Here is a 25,326-nt window from a genome sequence, read left to right as displayed (position 1 = left end):
AAAGGAGATCTATAATCTACTTTTTAAAATCAACTAAGAGAGATCAAGTTTCTTGAATTTAAAATTTCTTAAACTTAAAATCATGATCTATCGTAACAGGAATAAAATTCCTGAGGGGATAGCAATTTATTAATACTTCAAAATAGGTAGGCAAATACCAAAACAGTGAAGCAGTTCAAAATGGTTGTGAGAGAGAGTTCATGGAAGGCATGGAGCAAACGTACCTCTGATGATTTTTATAGGCTTTTAACACGATTTGACTTTTACACTGTATGTTTTATTTAAAATGATTCTAACACAGTAAGATTGTGAAGCAGAAAACATTTCAACAACAAATGATAGGAACTAATTTTTTTAAAAAAATCAAAACTTATTTAAAAATCAAAGCTAAACAGAGACAACAAGGCCCCAAATTTAACATGTATCAGTCAATGGACAGGTGAATGAAAAAACACTCCACGAATGGAAAAGAAATGACATTTGAGAACAGTAAGAAGATCTTTCATTCAGTAACAATCTAAATGGCTTGTGCATAAAAAGAACGTGAAATATTTACACACACAAGAAAGTGGGGGGAGCCTACCATTATTGCACACAATGCTTTGGAATGTTTTACTTGTTTTGATTTTTTAAATAATGTTGTGCCATTCTTGAAGGTGACACTCCACCAGGAAATTGAGAGAACTCTACAATATACCTCCACAGCTCAGGAGGAAAAAAAGCCATTTCTAGACTTGACCAGGGAGGGGCAGCAGTCAGTTTTAGGGAAATGAAGAAATCATCTTAAATTCCTCAGTTTGCCTGGATCTATATAATAGTCAACCAACAAAGATACAGAAATACAGGTAAGTTTGGATTTTGCACAAACAACAAAAGATGCAGCAACCATTCTATCAGTTAAGCATGAACCAACAAGTAACATGAAAGAGGATCAAAAGATGATGCTGATCACTCAAGGAGACTCTAAACAACCATGCCAGGCTAGGAGTTCTGCCAAGTCGTTATAGAGACAGACTGGCCCGTAACAACAGGTACAAAAAGCAGTTACATCGGGGAAGCAAAGGAGATCCATTTGAGGACTTTAACGAAGAAGTCAATACTAATAATTATTCATTTTAGGAAGATCATCTAGTAGCAATGTGGTAGAGAGGCTGGAGTGGGTAGAAGTGAAAAAAGAAAGGCTGCTGAGAGCATTGCCGCACTGTGGGATGGCGGTGGTGATGGCGGTGGCGGCGGCAGCGGTAACAGCTCATTGAACACTAACTGGTCCAGATACTGATGTAGGCGTTTTATAATTATTAACTCAACTATCTTAAGAAGCAGCTTTTATTTCATAGTCCAATTTCAAAGTGAAGAGACTGAGGCACAGATGCCTATGTGCCCAAAGACACACACATAATTAGTGGCAGAACAGCCATTCAAGCCCAGGGAGTCTGGCTTCAATGCGCGTGCGCTCAACCACTATACTTCCACTGACTTTCAGAAGGTCGGCTGGTTTCAAAGCAACTGTTAATCTTGCCAACATAACCTAAGCTGAGAATGAACAAAGGAGGGGAAGAAAGGGGGACAGACTCAACGGCTTTAAAAGAACAACACTGAACCTGCCTGCCGTCTAGGCATAACTGTATAAGGAAGTTCTATGTAGTTCCAGTAGAGGGGGTACAACATAATACTTTCGGGTAGGTGGCAAATAGCGAATTTTGAAATTAGAGGCTCTTCCTGTGTGTGTTTCAAGCGGCTTAAACTTCGAGTCTTTTGTTACCAAGTAAATATTTCAAACTTGACAAACATTAAAATAATTGTGTTCGGAGGGCTTATGTGATATTAGAAAATCAACCTTTCCTATAACTTTCCTGCAGAACACGTTACCTTTAATTCTTTTAAAGAGCATTACGAAACTATGATACATTTCTCTCATAATTCAGTGTTTTCAAAATCAATGTAAAAATCTGCCACCATGCATACTTTAAAATGACAAAAATTTATAGTGCTCAAATAAAATAAATGATCACTCCAAGGAGGGTGGGTTGGGGGAGGTCACTGTATAGGGAATCTAGAGGAATCCTATAAAGGCCTCCATAGGAGGTATTAGGAAACCAAGGAAATTTGAACATTTCAGCACAAAAACAAGGAGGAAATAAAGAAAAACAATAATTTTTAAAACCACAAAATAAATGGCTATATAAGAAAGAAAATATGATAATAATAGTACACACCTAAGCTGTGAATAACCTTTAGGCATAGCTGTAAACAACATTTACTGACTTTCGATTTTTTAGAAATTAACCTACTCAGCTCTACCACTTACTAAGTGACTTAAATTTTTCTGTCAGTAAAATGGAGACCATAACATTACCTATTCCATCAAGGTCAACTTGATGATTAAATAAGTATAATAAATGTAAAATGCCTATGTGTGTATATATATATATATGTATGTATTATAATAGATACAATTTACACAATGTGCTTGGCACATAGTGTGGACTATGTAAGTGGTTTCAATTACTACCACAATTATTACTACTACACAGACAAGCACATAAAACTGAAAACTTGTATTTTATAAAACAATGTTAGCACTGTGACAATGCAAAAGTAAATGTTTGGATGACAAATATGGAAGGTAGAAACACAAATAGAGAAGGGAAAGAAACTCCAGGATACCCTGAGCCTACAAAGATGAGAATCAAGAAACAACGTCCATAGTTGGTAGGAAAAGAAACAAAGTTCTAGGTTCAATATCTAGAAAGAATGAATTCTAAAAATAAGAATTAAAAATGGTGTCATATTGGGAGGAAAAGGAGACGGGGCCAATGGGTTTAGTTCTCATATAGAAATAGAAGCATAAGTATATAGTTTGGAAACATTAGGCAGTAATCCTAGAACTTAAAAAAAAGTAGGAAAAGGAAAACGAAAACAAACAAACAAACACTGAAAACATTTCCTCCCAGAAAGTGGAAAGGAGATTGGGGAAGAATACAATATTGGACTTTTGGGTTTTCCTAATACCATCCTTTGCTAGTTAATTCTTTTAAACCATGTAAATGCATTATTTTGATATAAATATAAATTTCTTCAACCTTTCAAATGTACTTTATATTCTCTCCTCTTTCATATACCCATTTACACTTCAGGGATTTAGAGGAAATAAATTTTGCAGTAGAAAAATAAAAAGAGATGCTGTTCAACTCTGTGACTGATATCTTCCTGTGTTGTAAAAGAAAAAATTCAGTTTTCCCTCTGATGTGGTTTCAATGTTATCTTTCTTTTTTTTTTTTTAGCAAGCTACAATCAAGCTCTAAGCTACAAATTTAGCTTAGGATATTTAGATTGCATTTTGAGTTTTATTCATTGTACTAAGACCATTAAAAGTTAAAGAAAATAAAATCTATAAATCATATTCACAACTGAGAAATGGAAACTAAAAAAAAAAATTCTTTCAGTTCTAAAATAAACAGAATTATCATTTCCCTAGCTTTCTGTTCAAAAGCATTAAAAGTAAACCTACTAAATATTTTCATGTTAAAAATATACTGAAATACTGCATCTGCATGTAAATATGAAACTTAACTAGAAAGTATCATTTGGCAAGACTATTCAATATTTCACAAAATGATACTCGAAGTAGACAAATTTTAAAATGCCTTCCCTTCTAAAATGACTAGTTTCAGCTATGTTCTATGTAGTATAAAATACTTTTGTTTCAGAATCCAATCTCATTTAAAATGATCCTATTTATGTACCACTTCTTGACTTGCTATGGCTTAAACTCTAAATTATAATTAGGCACTGTTAACAGGAAGCTATATTTAGAAGACTTTGCAGTTTCAAGCAAACTTCTGTTTACTTTTGTGGTTTGAAACTAGAAACTCAAAGTAATAATTATGTCACTTCTCTTTCTAGGTTTACATATATTTAGCTTTGTACAATTTCTGTTTTCTTAAACAAGCTTTAAAACATATTGGCCAGATCATTCTAGTCTTCTCTTTTAGTGCTAGCTGGAGTTCTGACAATGAGCCTTGATAACTGTTACTCACAAAGAATAGTCAGTCTTCAATGTATAATGTATAATACTAATCACAGAGGAGTAGCTGGAAGTATAAGATGAAAACTGGTGCCTGCGCATAAAAATTCAATAAATCTAATGCATAAATAAAAAACCAAAGAGAGACACAATTAAACAGTGGGAAAATATAATCAGGGTTATGCTGTCTCGGCACCTTCTCTCAACAGTTATTCAATTCATGCTTATTGAGTCTCCAACAATGCAAAGAGCAATGCTGAAACTGCTAGACATACTATGGTTTCAGTGGGAAAAAAAAAAAACAAACCCTTCTAATTTGGGCAATATAGTGGGCTCTTCAGGAACCCTCACTATAATACAACTAGATACTAGACAGTTAAAAACTCTTCATTGGGGGGCTTAAAAAAAATAAAATGTCAGGAGTCATGGGTATATAAGAGAGACATAGAGAGAAAGATAAAAGGGGAGATGGAAAGAGTTATAATGTGAACTGTGAGCTACAGTCAAGCATGAGGGGTGAGGTTACCCAAAGGGCACTCACAGGTCCACTAAAGACTAAACCTGCGGCCTATAGCATATTTAGAGACCTGAACCACAGAGTCTCTCAGAAATCCAGAAGTCCCTACAGATCTGCTGTACTCTGAATTCAGGCCTTAGGATTCCTGAAGTTCAACTAAATCAAATATGAACTCACAATTTAAAAATATCCCTAATCACAAAGAAATAAGCCACCATCATCTGTGAGTCTGTAAAAGGGCATTAAGGGAGTTCAGATACTGGAATCATCACATGCAGAATAGAAAATGATGACATATAAGGTGTGAAAAGGAAAAAAGTTGGAATCCAAAAAGTGTCCAAGCAATAAGAGATAAGAAAGAATGACCAGGCCACTGAAAAGAAACAAGGCTTTAAGAAATGGAGGGGGAAAAAAATCGCTAGTGGAATTAATATCTCAATGGATTGAAATGCAGATTAAGCATGGCTGAAAAGAATTAATAAGCTGGAAAACAGATCTGAACAAACTGCCAGAATGCACACAAAGACACAAGAAAATGAAAAATACAAAAGCTATCAAGAGACATGGAGGACAGAATAAAAGTAACAACTATCTAATCAGAGAATCAGAAAAAAATGAAGAATACAGGTTATACAATGGCTGATAATTTTCGAAAATAATAAAAGTCATGAACCCACAGAAAAAGAGGACAATATAAAAACAATGATAGATCCATAAAGTAAAAGGAATTTACTCCTAGACACATTGTACTGAAAATGAAGAACACGAAGACAAAAATATTGTAAAAGCAGTAACTAAGGCTCACAAGAGTTCACCCACTGTAAAAAAAGCAAAAGTGGTACACTGTAACTGTCTACTATAGACTCACAAGAGCCAATTGCTAAATTTTTGGAAATTTTGTGAACAATTTTTAAGCAAGGCCATTACTAACTATTAAATTATTTAAAAATACAGGTATAAAAATATTAAAAGCAGAGGTAACAGATAATCAAAATTCATCACTCCCTAATTATTTTACTACATACTATTATTATCTGTGCTTGTGAGGTAATTATTGGTGTCTACTGTATCGGGATGGTGGAAATACTTCATAATTGTGTGTTACTGCACATCTCTTCTCAGCTCTACAATAACTGACATAACATGGTAAGAGAATATTTACACCACAGAAATAAGCAAACACTTAGAAATTAGGAATTTTTCCTTCATAGAGGGAGTTCCTATACTTCTACGGGCATAACTCTGAGTTAAACTGACATTAGAATTCAAAAAAACAAAAGGAGTTGTTGCTGTTGGTTGACAATTACTGAGCCAAGATGCTGTGGAATCTGTTGGCGCTTTGTCAGATTGCCCAGAGGCATAAGTACTGCTTGACAAAGGCAGTTTGAAAATAAAGTTCCAGAGAAACAAAAGCTACTTCAGGAGGATAATGGAATTCCAGCGCATCAAAAGGGTGGGATAGCTGATGCCTTCTTGTACAGGCCACCATGATTCTTACAGTTGGTGGAACAGCATATGCTATATATCAGCCGGCTATGGCTTCATTTCCCAAGAAGCAGGATTTGAGTCCAGTTTATCCTCCCAAAAATCAGTTGGTTCAACTCTACTCATTCTCTGTGGACCAGTAATCTGAAGAATAACTGAGTTCTTCTTTGGGGATCAATATTCATTGATTTGTACTAACTGCCAGCAATAAAGCAATAAAATAAATGAGAAAAAATAAAAAAGAAAACAAGTATTTTCAAAGCACTGAAATTTAACTTCAATCTAGAATAATCAGCAAAACCACTTTTCATAACATAGACAGTAGTCAAAACTTTTATAGATTACCAAAAATTGAGAGGAAACTTTCATTAAAAGAACTTCAACTGGACTCACTTCAGGAAGAAGGAAAGTGAATTCAAGAAGAAATTATGGTAATGCAATTAAGCCAAAAGTAAAAAAAATTTTTTTTTTAATTTTAAAAAACCTCCACACATTTGGAATTGTAAAGACATATTTCTAAATAAATCCCAGGTAAAAGAGGAATTAAAATGAAAAAAACTTCAAATTCATCATATTGAATAATAAAGGAGATATTACACATTAATATTTGTGGAATCTAATTAAAGCAGTACTTAGAGGAAAAATCTTAGATTTAATGCTTATATTTGATTAAAAAATGACAGAATTTTGTATAATTAACTCATGCAAAAGGAAGAGTGTAAAGACTTTTTAAAAAACTCTTAAAGAATTCAACAAATATGGTAAGAAACTTTGAAAAGAACTAATAAAAATCCAGTCCTCTTACTAAAACTGACCCCAAATGAAATAAAAATCAAGAATAATCCTTCATTAAAGTCAAGTAAATAGTTTAAAATCTTCCTACAAAGAATATATCAGGCTCACAAGGTTTTACAACCAAGTTCTAGGAAAAGAACACTTCAAACTGACAGAAACTCTTCCACAAGATGAAAAAGAGAAAACATTTCTCACTTTATGTTGTGAATATTATCAAGCACGAAACTTGCCAAGAATAGTAAAAGAAAGAAACATACAAGCAATGTAACTCAAGAACATGAATCCAAAGTTTTTAAATAAAATATTAGCATAATTAATCCACTAGGGGGGGTACCTAATAGAGCAAGACCAAACTGGTTCTAACTCAAGAATTCAAGAGTAGTTTAGCATGACAAAAATGCTTGTCAAGTACCACATTAACAGATTAAAGGAGAACAAAATCATCTGCTCACCTCAAGAGATGCTGAAAAGTTGTCTGATAAAATCCACGTACAATTTTTTTTTTAAAAAAGGAAACAACACTCTTAAACCAGCACCAGATAAATTTCTTAACTTGATAAAAGGTAGCTACTAAATTCCCATGCAAACAACATTCTAAATGGTCAGTTGTTAGAATCATTCCTTTTGAAATTGGGAACATTTATACCTAGTATTTTACTGGTAATCCTACTGACACAGGACCACAAAAGGCAGGGGGAAAATGAAAATTGAAAATATGAGAGACATATGTCATTATTCACATGACATAATGGTCCACATAGAAAAACAAAAGGAGTTATACAGAAAAATTACTGGAATTAAATTCAGTAAGATAGAAGTATGCAAAGATAAACTGCATATTTACACAACAGTAACAAACAGGAAACATTTAGTACTCTATTTATAACAGCAATAAAAAAAAAAGTACCTAGGAATAAACAAACCGTAAAACTAGCTAGACTTTTATCAGAAATATCTTAACACTTCAACAATATTTAAAGAATGATAACAACATTTAAACTGATAAAGACGTTAGGTATTCAGGGATAAAAATACTCATTACCTACAGAGTCAATGTAATTTCAATCCAAATCTTAACATAGTTTTTCAAAGAACTTAAACTAATTCTAAAATGTATATGAAGAACAAGGAATGATGCAATAGATGTTGTTATGTCAAAGAGAGATTATAAAACCAGAGCAACTACAATACTGTGGTCTGCCGCAGAGATAAACTGACCAGTGCAACAGAGCTGCACCACATACCCCCAACAGATTCACAAGTGTATGAAAATCTGATGTTTGACAGGGTAGGCACTATAGATCATTGAGTAAAGTACAGACAACTTAATAAAATGTGCTGGGACTGATTTTCTCTATAGGAAAAAATTTAAATTAGACTCTTACCTCATACCAACACATGAAATCAATTCCAGATGTTTGAAAATATTTAAATGTGAGGCAAAACTTCTCAAATGTGTTGGAAAAAAATATATAAGAGATTATCTATATGACCATGGGGTATAGAACATATTAATAGGACACAAAAAGAACTAGCCATAAAAAATCTGACCACTCTAAAATTTAAGAATTTCTATCAGAAGATACCATAAAGGAAGTTAAAAAGCCACTAAATGGGCAAAAAGGAAAAGATATCTACAGTAAGTGTAACCAACAGTGTATTCATGGTTCCAGAATATAAAAAGACCTCCAATAAATAAATAGAAAAATAAGCAGAAGACATGAACAAACATTTCAGAGGGAGAAAAACATGAATGGCCACCGAAATGTATGCTCAGCCTCATTACTAATTACTGAAATACAAAATAAGATAACAAGATACTTTAATACCTACTAAATAGGCACAGATGAACACGTCTACCTAGAAAAGACCTCTCTACACATACAGATATAGAACTCTAAATTGTTGCAAATACTATGTAAAATAATAAAAAGCTAAATATGTGAATGCTCTATGACTCAGAATTTCATTCACTGGTATATATTCTACAGCAGTATTTCTCAAATGTGGTCAGCAGGCCAGCAACATCAGTATTACCTGGACGCATGGTAGAAATTCACATTTTTAAACTCCAGCCCAGACCTACCAAATAGGAATCCAGGCAGCGGGGCCCAAGAGTCCTCACACTTACAGACTCTCCAGGTGATTCTCATGGGCCCTACAGTTTGAACCACTGACTCAGAGCAGTGTTATTCAAACAGAACCTTTTAGTGAGACTGGAAAGCAACAGAAAGGACTGCATCGCTATTTACAAGTCAACTAGTACAAAATAAAACAGATTGAGTCCCCCATAGTAAAAGTAAGCACTGATTAGCAAAATTTTTGTCTCATTTGTCTATGTATATTTATGTAAGTGGGTACTTGGTTATTACGGAAAACAAATTTCTCACTATGAGTCACAGTCATAGAGGTTTGAAATCCACTGCCCTAGAGAAACTCCAGTATGTGGGTACTGGAGATGTGCCCAAGAAGGTTCATAACTGTATTATTCACAGCAGCAAAAATAAAACAGAATTAAAAGGTGTAATCTAGATATCTAGGTAACAAGAAAATAGATACACAAATCATGCTATATGGACTATTATGCAGCAATGAAATCAGTAGCACGCAATACCAAGGGCAAACATTACACAGTGCTGAGAATATAAAGCAAGTCACAGAAAATTACATACAATATTACAACATCTTCATAAAGACCAAAAATAAGCAAAGCCGAATAAATAGAAGAATACATACTTTTGTGTTAAAACTACATTTAAAAGCTCAAGAAAATTCAGGAGCGCAGTTACACCTGGGGAAGACAAACTGATGGACTGGGGAGGTGTGTATAGGTAGTCTGAATGGCATTCATGTTCTAATTCTCATTAAGTTGAATGGTGAGTTTATGGTGTGTGTTTTATAATTTATCTATAAAATACATATAATCCTCTTCTATCAATTATAACATAACATTTTTATTTTAAGAAAAACTTATACCTGATGTCAGAATCCTATAGGTTAATAAGGGAAATTCAGATTCAGATTCGGTGGACACTTACTTACTAGTTACTTTGAGGAAAGCATACACATGGTCTCACCGAATCCCTTAAGAGTCCTGTGAGGTAGGCACTCAGTAAAGAATGGCAATAAAATACATTTTGAGTGAATAAATGCTTGAATAATTTTATAATACAAAAAGAGTTTGATTACATGCTATGTATTACGGTCCTACACAGGAGTTAAAAGAAATAACATAGATGATTAATTCTATTAATAGAAAGGAGTTTATGATCTATTCTCATTGTTTCTACATTCTGTTACTTATCACCAAAAGCATAATGAGAAAATTCACTTTTCTTGCTGGTAGTATCTCTGGTCAAAAGTAAAAAACTAACAAACTACAGAGAGGAGCTAATGAATATAACATTTCTACATTACTAGGATTTCCATTTTGCATTTGAAAGCTGAGTTAGCTATATGCAAGGCACCAGCTCTCTTCAGGGTAGAGGAAAAAGCAGAGCTATAGTAATACAAGAAAAGGAATTACTAAGGCTAAAAAAATCTGTGACACATTTCGTCTATGCACTTTAATAAGAACTACAGTTTAAAAAGTGCAAAGTCGAAACCTTTTTTGCATTTACTTCATATTAATATAAATGAACACATTTCGGGAAACGGCTGCCTTACAAAATTATTTCCATCCTTCACCAAGAACTATTTCCCTTCACAGGACTCCGACAAATGTACGCTTTTTCTTTTGCTTTTTTAAATTTGGTTCACTGTTGTGTCCCTCCACCCCCACCCCTGGCACCTGGAATAATGACCAACTCCTAACAGATGCAGAGTTAACAGATGCAGAATTTGTCTTTGAATGAATTTATTCACTTATTGAGCATTTACTATGTAGTAGTCATTCAGGGATGCCAGATCAAATATGTTATAGTCCCCATCCACACAGAGCTAACATGAGTGATGACATCTGAACAAAATGTGTCCTTCCTCTTCCTGAATAATACAGTCTAGGAGCTATTAGGTGGGACCAAGCAAAGGAGGCAACAGCAGGGGAGGAGAGGACAGTGATGCGAGGAGAGGCATCCACTCAGAGGCTCAGAGCTACTAAAAAGGGGCTGCTCCTTCAAGAAATGGCTAAATCCAGGGACAAGGAAACTACCAAATGAGCCCGGGACAACATCTTGTAGCAGAAAGTCAGGAAGTACGCAAAGATGGATCAGAACACGTCAAAAAGACACAGAAACCAGATGAAAGAGGCTCCCACCGACCAAATGAGGACAATTTCAGCAAGAAGATAAATGGTGATAGTAATGGATTATAACTCACTGAAAAAAAAAAAAAAAACATATCCATGAGTCCATGGTGATATAATAAATATAAGGATAAACTTAAATTTAAGGAGGAATGAGATATTTACATTTTCTCAAATTACCTCCCAATAAAATACTAAAGAGGGAAAAAAAAAGTAATTTACAGTGGAGAAGCTGGCAGACACCATCTGAATCAAGTGATCAGAGTAACGTAACAGTAGTCATGGTATGGGACGACAGAAATCATGATCACGTGTGAGTGCGCTGAGATGAGCCCAGCATCACTTCTGTAATATTCCTGCCAGAGGTGCATAACCTGAATCTGGTCATGAGGAAATAGCACACGAACCCATATTGAGGGCCATCTACTAAACGGCCTGAAATCTTCAAAAATTTCCAGTTCGTGAAAGCCAAGAAAAGACCAAGGAACTATTCTCGGTTGGAAGAGACTAAAGAGACATGAGGACCAAATGCTACATGATTTTAGACAGAATCCTTTTGAATATAAAAATAAAGGACATTAGCAGAACAATCTGCAAAACTTGAATGGGATTGGCAGAGTAGAGGTTGGTAATGCTTATTTCTGACTTTGATGGTTGTATCATGTGTATATTAGAGAGTGTCCCTGTTTGCAGAAAATAAACACTAAAGCATTCAGGGATGATGGACCATCATATTGGCAACTTACTCTAAAATGGTTCAGGAAAGAAAATTGTAAAGTAAATAATAGTATTTAGAAGAGCACAGTGGACCGGGGCCCTGGGAAGGGTATTAAAATCAAAGGTGTCCAAGAAAGTCTGTTCAATTTGCTCCACTTGGTTCTTTCTCCAAGGACCCATATCATACTAAGCAGAGCTAAACTGCACCATATTCTTCTAAGAGGAATCTAAACATCATTCTAAAACGAACCAAGGATTTCTTATAACAAATTAGATTTGTCGGCTAAGTCAAGGCTTTCCTAACATAAGCAAAGTTAATGGTTTGCTTTCTAAAATGCCAAATGAGATTACATTTTTATACTGCACACAAAAACAAAGAAAACAGAAAACACACGTGATCTGAAGTCCTAGTTCATTTCTTCTCAATTAAAAACAATTGTTTCTGTGGAAGAAAAAGACTATAAGCTTGTAATATAAATTCAAAGAACAACTTATCTATGGCTTATTTGGGAAAATCTGCTCCAGTTGGTAAAACCTGTTGTAGAAACACAACAAATTCATATACATTCTCTTTGACCATCTAATGGATTTACACAAAAGACCAGTTTTCTAAATGAGAGAACACTGTTTTTGGTTTTGCCATCTTTGGTCTGCAGAAGCCCTCAGAGCCTGCTTGGGGTGAGATAAAGGTGAGGTCTAGTAAGAAAGTTTCTGGCACCCCAGGAAAAGAAGAGAATGCCTTAGAGAACTACAGCTTTTTCTCCTAAAAGCAGAGCAGGACAGCCTGGACTGACGGGTAGAAATTTCCTTCCTTCCTTCCCTCCTTCCTTCCTCCCTCCCTTCCTCTCTCTCTCTCTCTCTTTCTTTCTTTTCTCCCTTCCTTCCTTCCTTCCTTCCTGTCTTTCTTTCTTTTTCTTTTTAAAGAAGCTGAGCTGGGTTATTTTAGTCCTGAGAAGATGAGAATGTATTATCCCCCAAAATTGACCAAGGGTAGAGTATGGTAGAAAGAAAGAAAAAAAATCCAGTGTTCATTGTACACTCAACATCTGGCATTAAGTGCAGCCCATAGCAGGTACTCAAATATTTTTAAAGTACTTGTATTTTCTCTGAATAAGGCAAGTGCTAATCTTTTTAAACACACACACATACACACATTTACATACACAGGTTGGTACCTGAAGACAAGGGGTAGGACAAGATTTAGGAAGGTCTCCTCAAACTTGATTTCAGAAGCAAAAGAAATCAGTTTTGTTCAGGGAATTTCAATCTATGAAGCAAGAAACAAAAGGATAAAAATCTTCTGCTAGAAGTCTTCCAGGGCTTGAAAGGCATCTTGGATTTCCTGAGCCTGTCCTCTCTGTCCTAGATTCAAATACTCTGAACTATTTTCAGGTAATGTATCCTGATTCTGGTGTGTGCGTGAGTGAGTGAGTGAGAGCCAGCAAGAGAAAGAGGGATAGAAAATCAAGAAGGCAAAGCAGCTTCCCCAGAGAAGAGATGGCAAACCAGCCTCATTAAGCTGATTCTAATAAAGTGTATCACCAGCCGGAGTTCCAGCCCTGAGGAGAAAATCTTCTAATATCCAAGCACTCAAAGAATCACTTCTGGCCCATGACTTACTTGCATCTCGACTTCCAAAAACCTAGTAGATTACAAAGCTATTTGTTGACTTTATTAGAGCCTTTTGCACATGTTGGTTAATGCCAAGGAAAACCACTTCTAAAGTCATGCATACCCTTGCTATTCAGCTGGGGGGGGGAAAAAAACCTCCCAAAATAATGCTTGTCTCTAATTTACAGAAAATGAAAATGTAACCAATCCCCACAGATAAGCTGATTCTGGCTTAAGAAAGTTTGGGTGGTGGACGAACAAGCTCCTAATTACCATTTTCTTCACACAAGTTGGATTTTCAGAAAGAAGAGCCCAGGGAGCTTCAGTTTCTATGAAGCAAGAAACAAAAGGATAAAGTCTGCTACCAGCAACAAGCACCCTGCTTGGCTCTGATAATTGATCTAGCTTGTCTTCAGGAAGGGGACGGGTGCAAGATTGCCCTCGTGGCCCTAAGGCAACTAAGAAGCATGGCCCTGGGGCTTTGTTTTAATTCCTTGTCTCTTTTAACTGTATTTTCAAAAGAAAACTAACATTACTCTCTGTTGTTATGCCAGTCATTTCAGGATTGGATACCTTAGTTTACACATCTGCAAAACAGGAAGCTTGACCTCTTATGTCAGACTCTCTTTATCTATGAAACTGTAAATGTTATGTATGGTTTCATCAATTTAAAATGAGGAAACAGAAGAATAGAGATGCGTAATTTGTCCAAAGTTACACAAAGTGACGATGCCAGCATCTGGGAAAAAAGTCTGTTTCATAACAAAGTGTGCCCTCTAACCACCGTGCTACGTTCTCTTCACCAAAAGAAATCAGAAAACGGTGTGCAGGGAACCAAGCAGTGAGAAAGCGACCACACATCACAACAATCCATACAGACCTTCAAGGAACAACTTACCTTACCACCTTCAGGGCTGATGAATCAAGCACAACACTTATCCTTGTGCCTGTGAGACACGCACTCCCGTGTTGCTCTGCAGTTCAGAGGTGCATACATCTTTACCCTCGATGCATTTTTGTTTAAGAAAGGTAAATCAGGGTAAAGATTTAACCATAACTTTTTTTAATTAAAAAAAAAAAAGAACTGAAGTCAAAATTGGGTGTATGTATATAAACCACAAAAAGCCCTTCAGGAGAAGAATGAAAAAGAAGCAAGAACAAGATTCACAAAAGATGATGCCAGAAGACAAAACAGATGAAGAGAAGCCCGAGAAACCTGACCCTGGGGGAGGACATGATGGACGCGAGAAGCAAAGCCCTTCTTTATCAAGAGCAGGAAGAGAAATCTAGGGGAAAAAATACAGAAGGGACATAAGGGAAGTACAACTCAAGAGCGAGTTCCAGCCCAAGCGCAGGGACCTCGGTCAAGAGTCAAATCAGATAAAGTGCATCATCTTAAAACTGGAACATAGCGGAAGGCATTCTGATTAACAGTCACTGTTAAGATCTAGAATGACTCTAATCTGAAGGACACAGAAATGCTCTCTTTACCAAAACATTCACAGCTCAAAATTATCAACAAGGAAAATCCCACTTTATTTCATCATTACTTGAAAAAATAATAATAAATCAGCACCCAATGTGTGAAATTCCCAATAGCAAGGGCTACATTATTCAGCTGGTCTTCCAGTTTTTGTAGCTTGTCCTTTCAAAGGGTTCGCCTGGTCTCATAGACACTGACATTTGAAACCCCCCTGATTTAGCATAGTGGTCTTATCAAAAGTCCTCTTGCTCCTGTGCTTAAACCAGATCTTTACAGTTATCTATAGATGTTGGATAATAGTGTCATAAGCTAAAAACACAAAGTAGACTGGCAGAACAAGAGGCCAGGCTAAACCTGAAAGGACATGGCTATTCAAAACTGGAGAACAAATTTTCAAGAAAGTTTTATTTATTATAAATAATAAATCACTCCTGTCCAGGCTATCTCAGGCAAGACAGTTTTATTTTAACATCAAAATCACCTTTTTGTCTGGACCTATAAATAGTGCCAGGACTGTAAATGATTGTCCAGATGGTGCCCTGCACAAGGATGCTTGCCCACTGGAATAACAACTAGCCGAAATCAAGTTATGTTCACGTTAGCCTTGCCATGTTCCTTCGGCTGGGGCTTCGTAGAGCAGAGGCACGTATTTCTAATTTGCCAAGAGACACCATGGCGACTGCATGGGCAGGCTTCTGTCTCTGTAACTCACTCAAATCCATCTCTTGAGTCAACAAGAGTTCATGTTAAGAATTCTTGTGAGGTTTTGTGAGGTTAAACAGATTTGTATTATATTCCACGGTTATTCAAATTGTAGTTGCATGGACCAGTTTCTTTTATGAATAAGGCATCATTCTTTTTTGCTCAATGTTTCCATTAATGAAGCCTTTCTGTATTTAGCAATTTCTTTCTACCCACAGGCCCCCAATCTGCCCTATCGGGTAGAGGGGTAGAAAGGCAAAAATGACAGCTACAAAGACAAGTTACCGAATCTGTACCTATAATAATCCATATTAAAATATAAATTTTACCAGATAACAGATCTAATATGGCCCACCCCGTTACAAAAAAACTAGAGCATCATACTTCTGTATTGGCAGAACTATTAAGAAACAACCATGAATTTGTGTGTGTGTTGGGGGGGTCGTTCCTAATTTCATTTATAGTATTTAGGCCTTAAGCCAGTAACTTTAATTTTGAGGCACTGAGAGCCATAAGGGGAAAACAATAACAAACAGACAAAAAACACAGAACACATTACTGGTAACTTCTTAACAACAAGCCAAAATTTTTACATCAGTCCTCCGAAGTGTGAGGACATGTTTTTAAGAACAAAAATAAAGTCATACAGTTTGAAACTTACGCAATTCATGTTTAATATATTAAGTATAAAGTATAAACATTTTGTGGGATCTTATCTACATGAAAAGTACCAAGTAAAATACTGACAGTGGTTATAATCACTAGAGGGATCATAAGCAATTTCTTTTCTTCTTTTTGCTTTTCTAGAAAGTCTACATTGTTCTAAAGTTAGCACATATTTATTTTAAAATCTGATGTTAAAAAAAAAAAAGATTCCTTCCAGAGGCTAAAACATGTTCTTTCTAATAGAACACCATTATTATGTCAAAGTCTTAATGGAAATCTTTTATTTTCACCTTTCTAGGTAACCAAAAAATGTGGTTTAAACCAAAGCACAATAAAAACCTACAGAAAAAAGAAGTCCTGTCAAAAAATAAAACAATTATTTGCTGACTGCTTAACTATGTACGTTTATATTTAATAATCTCAAGTGGGAGGAAGGGGATAATTTAGATTTATACCAACCTAAAGCCCAAGGTAAATTAGCAGCAGATCTAAGAATTCAATTTGCGCCTTCAGATTTCAAGTCAAACATTCTTCCTATCACACCATGGCTGTGTCCCTTGTGGAATAAAGGATACTATAGTAAACCACCTACCATTTATCCTCACTCCTTGAAAATGAAACACAAATATCTATTTCAAAAGTCTCAGACTGCTATTTGTTTATTTTCTAAACTGCTACCTGCAGATCCAGATCACTGTCAAATTTTCTTATAACTTACAGAGTAAGGAAAGTTTAGAAAATAAAATGTTGATCAGTTTCCCTTCCCCTTTTCTACTCCCTACCCCTAAATTGTTTTCATTGAATGTTAAGAGTATGAATCCAAAAAATATCCAGTGGGGACAATCAAAACACCAACTCCTTGACCATCCAAGAAGTCAGGGAACAGAACCAGACATATTAGAGACACTTTCTATGCAGCTTTGAAACAAGTGTGTAGTGAACTACCTAAACCAAGAAAGAAGAGAGAAACTGAACCAACAGTTTTCAGCTGCAGTATTTTTGTATTTTAAAAGGGAAAGAACTGTTCATTTTGTAATTTGGAATTCTCCAATTTTTTTTCCCCCTTTCTGTTCATTTCTTATTTTCTTGGCGTTTTGTGCACTGGAGACAGGAGCAAGGGGCAGGGTTGTGGGATGCTTTCAGATATTACAGCATTTCCTTTCAAGACTACGTTAAGGTTTCTGCATACAGTCAGCTCAACTGCTATGCCTGAGAGGTCGGCCGAGAGAAACACAGCACACCTCCCAACAGTGACGACAGCTTTTCCTAGTCCACCCTCCGCGGACAGCTTACCTGGGGCACTTCTTTTTCACGGAGCCTTTGCTCAATTTTTGCAGTACAAGTATCTGAGCTTTGCACTAAGGGAAAAGTGTGCCCCTATTTTCTCCCTCCTTGCTGAAAAGGTAAATAGGTAATTGAGAAGAAAGGAGCAAATGAAGGCAGGAATATTTACACCACAGATGTTTTTTGGTGCATTATTTTCAAAAATCTCTAACTGTCCTTCAAACAACTTACGTGACTTTCAGAAGATGTTAAGCCATAAATTAACCACAAAGTATGCTGAGTAACACAAATAACTTTTCTACTATCGTGACCATACTTTGCACCCAAATTAATGAGATCAGCTTTACATTTGATCTCACAACTTGGACATTCTATTTACCATTTATATGTACGTTCTACTTTCATGATTTAATTTTCCAGACTTTTGCTGGGGGAGAGGGAAGCAGGAGCCAAAAATATAAGAAGGAAGAAATCCCAAATATGACATAAAATTAACCTCAACTCTGAGAAACCACCAAATAAATGAGGTTGCCTGCTTGATCTTACATTTATTTAAATAAATCACCTTTTATCAGCACTGGTGAAAACCAGCAGCATCCTTTTATCTTTTGAGGCAGATGATTACAGGATGATATATACCGGAAAATAACAGAAAGGCACACTTGTCCCAAAACAAATATCCAAAAATCCAATGAAGCTGTCCAGTAACAGCCACTAAAATAATTTTCCATGTATTATTTTCTTTGAGTCATTTTTAAAATAAGCAGCCAGCATCCATCTCTGGGCACTGCTGAGTTTGCCACAAAAGCCACTTATATTTTTAGAAGCCAAAGTCTTGACAAATCAGTCTTAAGAACATAATTTGTTACACGCAGAAGAGAGCCTGAGAACACAGACCTTGGTTAAAGAGGCTTCCGTATCTTTCTGTAACCTTTCCAAATGTAAGTATGTGGGAAGAGTCCTCATAAATTTAAGCTGAACCGAAACACTCAGAATATTTCCAATTTAAAATACATTAAAATGCGGTCTTTGAAAGGAAATGAAAATGGCTCTAAGCCTATGAAAAGATGCTCATCATCACTCATAAGAGAAATGTGAATTAAAAATGAGATATCATTTTTCACTCATAAGATCGGGGGGAAATGTTTAATGAATCACCGTGTGGAGAAATAGGCACTCTTACACATTGTTGATACAAGCACAGAGCAGTATAATGTCCTTGGCAGGCAATTTGTAAATGTCTATCAAAATTTAAATTCCACTTTGCCTTAGAGCCACGATTTTACTCCCAGGAATTTACCCTACAGATATACTCATCCATGTGCACAAATAACTATATAAAAGGTCATTCACTGCAGCATCGTTGGTGGCCTGGAGGGGGGCTCACTGTATGTCATTTTGTACAGGATGTGTATTTACCTATTCAAAAAATTATAATTTGAGAGGAAGAGACTGTGATCTGTACTTAGAAATTCGAAGTGTCCTGAACTCCCCTGCAAAAGGAAATACTAAACCATCCTACACAAGACTCTTTCCAGAACCCTGCGATAAAATGCTATGTTCAGATGGTATGATATAGCTGCTTTAGTGAAAGCACTCGCTCCTCTTCAGATCTCTTTGGCCCTTTAGTGAGCAAAGCCCTGTGCTGGGGGTCCACTGTGGATCTGATTTCTACTTCACAATAAGTAGTGTTTCAGAAAGATTCCAATTTATTCCTTGCAAAAACATATCATATATAAATGCAACTGTCACTCGGAGAAACAGGATTGCATTATGCAGCAGACTTAACACAGACTGAAAGCATGTTCCCCATGTCTTCTCCAGAAAATCTTGCCAAATGGGCGTCTGAAATGTCCTACTGAAACAGGTGGTGTCTGAACAGAATTGGATTTCTGCCTATAGAAACCCTAGTTTTAACAACTGCTGTGGTTAGTTTTAATTTTCAGTCCTCAAAATTAACTGCTTGCCAGTGATTCAGAAATAGACTGAACAACATGTTTAGACTTTGCCCTGTTTAACTGAGGAAAGAAAGAAGGAAAAAAAATCCACTAACACCCTACCACTGTTCCATAAAGAACAACAGAACCATAGCGGACCACTTGATTTCCAGGCCAAAAAAAAAAGGGAGCAGCTGTAAAATAAACTCAACTCTCCAGAGACGATTGCCCCTTTTGTGCTTTCTTCATAGAAGCACAAAGATGCACATACAGACTTGCTGACCATACCACTGAGGAAATCTAAAGGCTTTGAGAAGCCTTTAATCTACTAGAAATTTAGAGTTAAGAACTGATCATTTTTCTAGTGAAAACTTGCATCTTAAGAAATAATATTCCAAACAGACTTTTGTGTCACTTAATACAGGCAAAATACAAACAGCCAGAATATAAGCTCCTTGAAAAAAGATATAACCGGCTAATCGCCTTTAAACCCAACACGGGTCCATCGATGTGCTGGTCACACTAACTGGTGCCAAACACGCCTTCCTGTGAATAAACCTAGAGTAGCTTACACTAAATAACAACTGTTTTCACTGTATCTTTAAGTGCTTGCTGTAAAAATGGATAAAAATCTGATTTTCTCAACTAGCAATCAAAGGAAAAGGAATCAAGGGACTGTGTACCTACGAAGTGCCACACACCACGGCTACACACTCCCAATGCAGGAAACACTGCCTTGTCCATTTCACAGATGAAAAACTAAGATTCAAAAAAGGGTAATAATTTTCCTCGGGGTGATTCAGTTAGAAGACGACAGAGACAAGGTTTTTATTTAAATCTCCCTTATTTTAAAACTTTTCCAATTTTACCCTACTCCCTCCTAACAGAAAATCCAGAGAGATGAGTTAGTAAAATAATGAATTTCAGTTACACGACAAACACTGCTCTATCTTTGCTTTACCAACACCTCCCCTAAAAAGACATCATCCTCGTTCAATCAGACTTAATGGGTGTCAAACCCTTATGCATTTTTTCAGTATGACTGAATTCCAGCTACTCAGAAGGTGATCAAGTAAATAGACAGAAAACCATCTATTGTGATCATAACACTTAAAAAATATCCTGACATCCTGAAGAACATTATTTGAAAATCTTTCTACATGGATTCATCAGTTAATTTTTTTTAAAGACAAACAGAAATATCTCAGGGAAAGTGAAGGTGCTTCTCAATGGGGGTACATTTGGTCCTTTTGCTTAAAACTCAAGTATAAATAGGTAACACTAAGTCTTGCTGTCAAAAGTTTGTTGCTCGTGGTCCTCTATCCCTCCGACCAACCAAAGAATAACATAAGATCTCAAAACAAAGGCAGTCTCCTCCCAGAAGCTGTCAACTTATTCTTTCCCATTTTCTGACCCCTACCTTCTATCTTTTTCTTACACGGGCCTGAGAGGGGCTTGCCCATAAACAAAACAGACAGTTTCCCTGGCAAGCTCCCACGACATCTCTCATTGAGAGGAAACGACTTTCAGGGTCGTGTAAATGAAATCACTCTGAATTTCAATATTCTCAGAAAAATAACACTTAAATCCAAAAGTGTCCTTCCCACAAAAGTTTTTCTTTTTTCTTTTAAAGCAAAGATATCCTTAAGTTTAGCGGGCTATTCAAGAGAAGAACACAGGGTTTGTTTCTTCCAAGGGGGGAGTGCACCGAGATTCCTTTTGACACTATTTAGAAAGAGTTACATTTAAAAAAAAAGGAAGGAAGAAAGAAAGAGAAAAAAAATGAGTGAAAAGAAGAGAGTGTTAACTGACCAAAAAAAAGTTGTCATATAGCTATAGGTTTACAGATTAGGACATAGAAAAAATCTGCAATTTTTCAAGATTCTTCTGGCAAACCGTTCTTTGGAATCATTTTCTTCTGAGAGTTGAAAAGCATTTTTCTTAAAGATGCTGCCAGCTCTAAAAACAACCTTTCTGATCTCTTCAAAAGCCAAGTTCTACTTTTAATAGTGCTGTGTACTTTTGGTTTAAAAGAAAAAAGTGACAGAGAAGGAACCACATCCAAAATGGTAAGTTTACTCCACTCACACCTCAAGCTGTACATAATGATTTCACACAGTACATATGAAGAAGGGATCAATTTTTCCCTCAAAAATAGAACATACACATCTACGCTGCATACATAATGTTTAAGCGCAAGGAACACAGCACCCCGCCTTTCATACCAAACCTAGTCAAAAAAAAAAAAGGTTATATGAAGAGACACAATCATGAACATAAGATTTCTAGTAGACACCAAAAGCAAAGGCGACAAAAGCAAAAATGAACAAGTGGGACTACATCAAACTAAAAAGCTTCTGCACAGCAAAGGAAACCATCAACAAAATGAAAAGGCAACCTATGGAATGGGAGAAAATATTTGCAAATCATATATCTAATAAAAGAGTAATATACAAAATATATAAAGAACTCATGCAACTCAACAAAAACAAACAATATGATTAAAAACGGGCAGAGAATCCAAATAGATATTTTTCCAAAGAAGGTATACAGATGGTCAACAGTTATATGAAAAGGTACTGGACATCATTAATCATCAGAGAAAGGCAAATCAAAATAAGACATTACCTTACACCTATTACAATGGCTATCATCAAAAAGACAGGAGATGGTAAGTTCTGGGGAGAATGTGGAGAGGAGGGAAGCCCTGTGCACTGTTGGCAGGATTGTGAATTCCACAGTGAAACCGCTATGGAAAACAATATGGAGGTTCCTCAAAAAATTAAAAATAGAATCACATATGATCCAGCAATCACACTTACGGGTATACATCCAAAGGACGTGAAAACAGTATGTCGAAGATGTATCTGCATTCTCACACTCATTCCAGCATTATTTACAATAGCCAATGTATGAAAACAACCTAAGTGTCCATCAACAGATGCATGGATAAAGAAAATGATGGAATATTATTCAGTCTTGAGAAGGAAGACTGCCATTTGCAACAAAAAACATGGATGAACCTTGAGGACACAAAGCTAAGTGAAATAAGTTAGACAAACTATGATATTATCTGAAAAAGCTAAACTCATAGAAACAGAGACTAGAATGGTAGTTACCAAGGGCTAGAGGGTGGGAGAGATGAGGAGTTGTAGGTCACAGAATACAAACCTCCAGTTATAAGATGAATACGTTCTGGGGATCTAATGTACAGCACGGTGATTACAGTTAATAATAGTGAATTATATACTTGAAAGTCGCTAAGAGAGTAGGTCTTAAATGTTCTCACCACAAAAGAGAAACAGTAATTATGTGATGTGATGCAGGTATTAGCTAAGTTATGGTGATAATAATTCTGCAACATACAAGTATATCAAACCAACATGTTGTAAACCTCAGTTATATGTCAATGACAGCTTCCCAGAGCTGAAAAAAAATTTTTTCTAACAAAATCAAAATGGCTCATAAGTTAGTTAACACCATGCATGATAAGTTGCAAAAATATTAAGACAAGAATAAATGTTAAAATGTCAGGTAAACATAATACAAGGTATCTAAAAACTAGGCAAGACAAAAAATGCTTAGTAGTCTAGATTCTCCTATTTCCATAAAAGACAATTTTAATCTTCCCATGTGAAATGGACAGGATCTATGGGATACTAGTATTTCAAAAGAATTTTTAAATTTAAATTTTACTACAAAATTTACTCTAGTCAGGCACTTAAAGAGCTTATGTCAAATACCTGGTGTGCTTGAATATCTCACATTTCAACTTATTATTGTAGAGTTGTCAAGACACAATCTACATCTAACAGGAAAAAACCACGCAGGCTTCAAATAGCACTTAAAGAAACACAAAGAAGGAAAGTTAGAAGTCAGGGAGGATAATTCTGAGATAAAGGCTGAGTGGAGCAAAAGACACAAATCTACTAGAGACCTTATCAGGATGCAGGGCCGCACTCTGCTGCATTATCACTGACCTGTAACCTCTTCCCTAGCTCACAAACAACCCTGGAGTACTCTGGGACTAAGTGGATGTTTTAAAAAGTCCTTGTGTCATATTTACTTTTTCCGACGACCCTTATCAGAAGCCTGATGTACTCAAGCTCCGTAATTCACACGCTCCAATTACCTACCTAACCACACACCAGAGAGGAATCATCAGAGGCACAAAATGTCACCCTCATAAAAAGAAAAATAATGGGAGCAACTAGGATTTAACATGGACAGGTTCATTTCTTAAGGGCACAGCCATAGGTAAGGAGGATCAACACTGCGCTCTTGGTAACTGTAAGAAGAATAAAATAGGGTTTTTTTTTTAAATCCTTAATAAATATATAATAAATCCCTAACTTTAAAATGACTTGTATTACAAAAGCCCCTTTCTTCATAAAGACACATTTTCCCATAAAATACTAGAAATGGTAGTTAATTTCCAAAGCTGGCCCATCAGTATCTGTTTAACTCAAAATCTACTGACATACAATATAGTGTGGAATGAAATGTGATAAAAGCACTTGTAACGCTTCAAATGCACATGCGTGGTTCAGCTGAGCAGAACAGGAGCTTGGCAAATTAAATCTCCAAAAAATGGATCCCAGGGGCTACACACAACCCGGGATGTTCACACAATTATGTACATACGGGCGCTTTTCTTTTGAGAGGGTCCACAGCGTTCCTGAGGTTCTCAAAGTGGTCATCCATAACCCCATAAAGGGAAAGGACATCTGTATGATATAAAATTCAGTTCTTTCCTACAAAGCCCTCAGGGAGACTTTATTAGTGAAATGAGACATCTTGAGAAGTTATGGTCTACACATGCTTCCATATAATGAGAAGCTCATGGTTGCACAACTATCAAAAATGTTCCAGTAAAACTAAGCGAAGGAAATCCTAGAGTAAAGGATACATTGCAACATTTTATGGGGTCTGAACTGCCCACATATGATCACACAGGAAGTTCATTTGAAGTAGAGGCTGATGGTCCTAGCAATCCCCATGTAAAGTAGATTTCGACCCATTAATAGTGTTTGTACAGCTGACTTAGCTGCAAACAAACATTCTATGTGTTTTATGTTTGTGAGAAATTCCACTTAAAAATCTTTCTCCATCCTAGCCAATTTGCATGGACAAAAATTTACCATATTATGTTAATCGTTCTCTTAAAAATAAAAATCCACCTTTTACTACACATAATTCAAACAAAAATGTGCTTTTAAATGACCCAAACATGTCATCTAAATGAGTACGCTTTTTCTATTAATTTTGACCAAGAAAATTTGGACAATAACTCCTCTATCATTTTTAACCTAACTTTCAACTTTACCCAAAAGTTTCTATATACTGATATATCAAAGTTCAAGCATTGTTCTTTCCTGAATTGAGAATGGTTTGGGATTATGGTAGAAATATATTTGAACTGCACGGACTATAAGGCTGTTCTAACCAACAATGCAATTTCAGACTCAGACCTACTTAAAATATTGTCTGCTTATCTCTTCTTTTCAAACCATGAGTCTACAACTAATGCATTAAGGTGCTTCATTTTATTTACCTCTCTCAAAACATAATTATACTTCTAGACACACTAGCAAATTCTTTTTTTATGGGCAGGCTTTAAACAAGACGGTGCCACCTACCCCTCCTGCCTTCAGCAACTTTCTTCTAAACTCCTCTGTTGGGTTGTTGAAAGTTAGCTTTTCACAGCGGAGGTGATTCACTGGTGGATGGCCTTCAAGATGCAGGAATAAGTCATAATCAAAGCGAACTTTCTTAGGTTCTTCCTAAAGGTTAAAAAAAAGAAAGAAAGAAAACAGAGAGTTAAGCATAAAAAGGAGTTTAAAAAAGCAAAGGTTTACT

General features: G+C 35.9%; 1 protein-coding gene and 1 pseudogene across 3 annotated transcripts in view; one reads left to right on the top strand and one right to left on the bottom strand.

Moving 5' to 3' along the window:
- MLLT3 (MLLT3 super elongation complex subunit) overlaps positions 1-25,326 on the bottom strand; it is a 241,104-nt gene that overhangs the window by 72,645 nt on the left and 143,133 nt on the right. For all 3 annotated transcript variants that reach the window (XM_074361513.1, XM_074361514.1, XM_074361515.1), the window contains one exon: positions 25,107-25,250. In XM_074361513.1, the coding sequence (XP_074217614.1) occupies positions 25,107-25,250 (144 nt within the window). The remainder of the gene's footprint in view (positions 1-25,106; positions 25,251-25,326) is intronic.
- LOC123614339 (cytochrome c oxidase subunit 7A2, mitochondrial pseudogene) lies at positions 5,861-6,181 on the top strand (annotated as a pseudogene).

The sequence above is a fragment of the Camelus bactrianus genome, chromosome 4, assembly GCF_048773025.1.
Source record: "Camelus bactrianus isolate YW-2024 breed Bactrian camel chromosome 4, ASM4877302v1, whole genome shotgun sequence".
Lineage (NCBI taxonomy): Eukaryota > Metazoa > Chordata > Mammalia > Artiodactyla > Camelidae > Camelus > Camelus bactrianus.
Note: the sequence above shows the minus strand (reverse complement) of the source record. Positions and strands in the feature narration are given on the sequence as shown.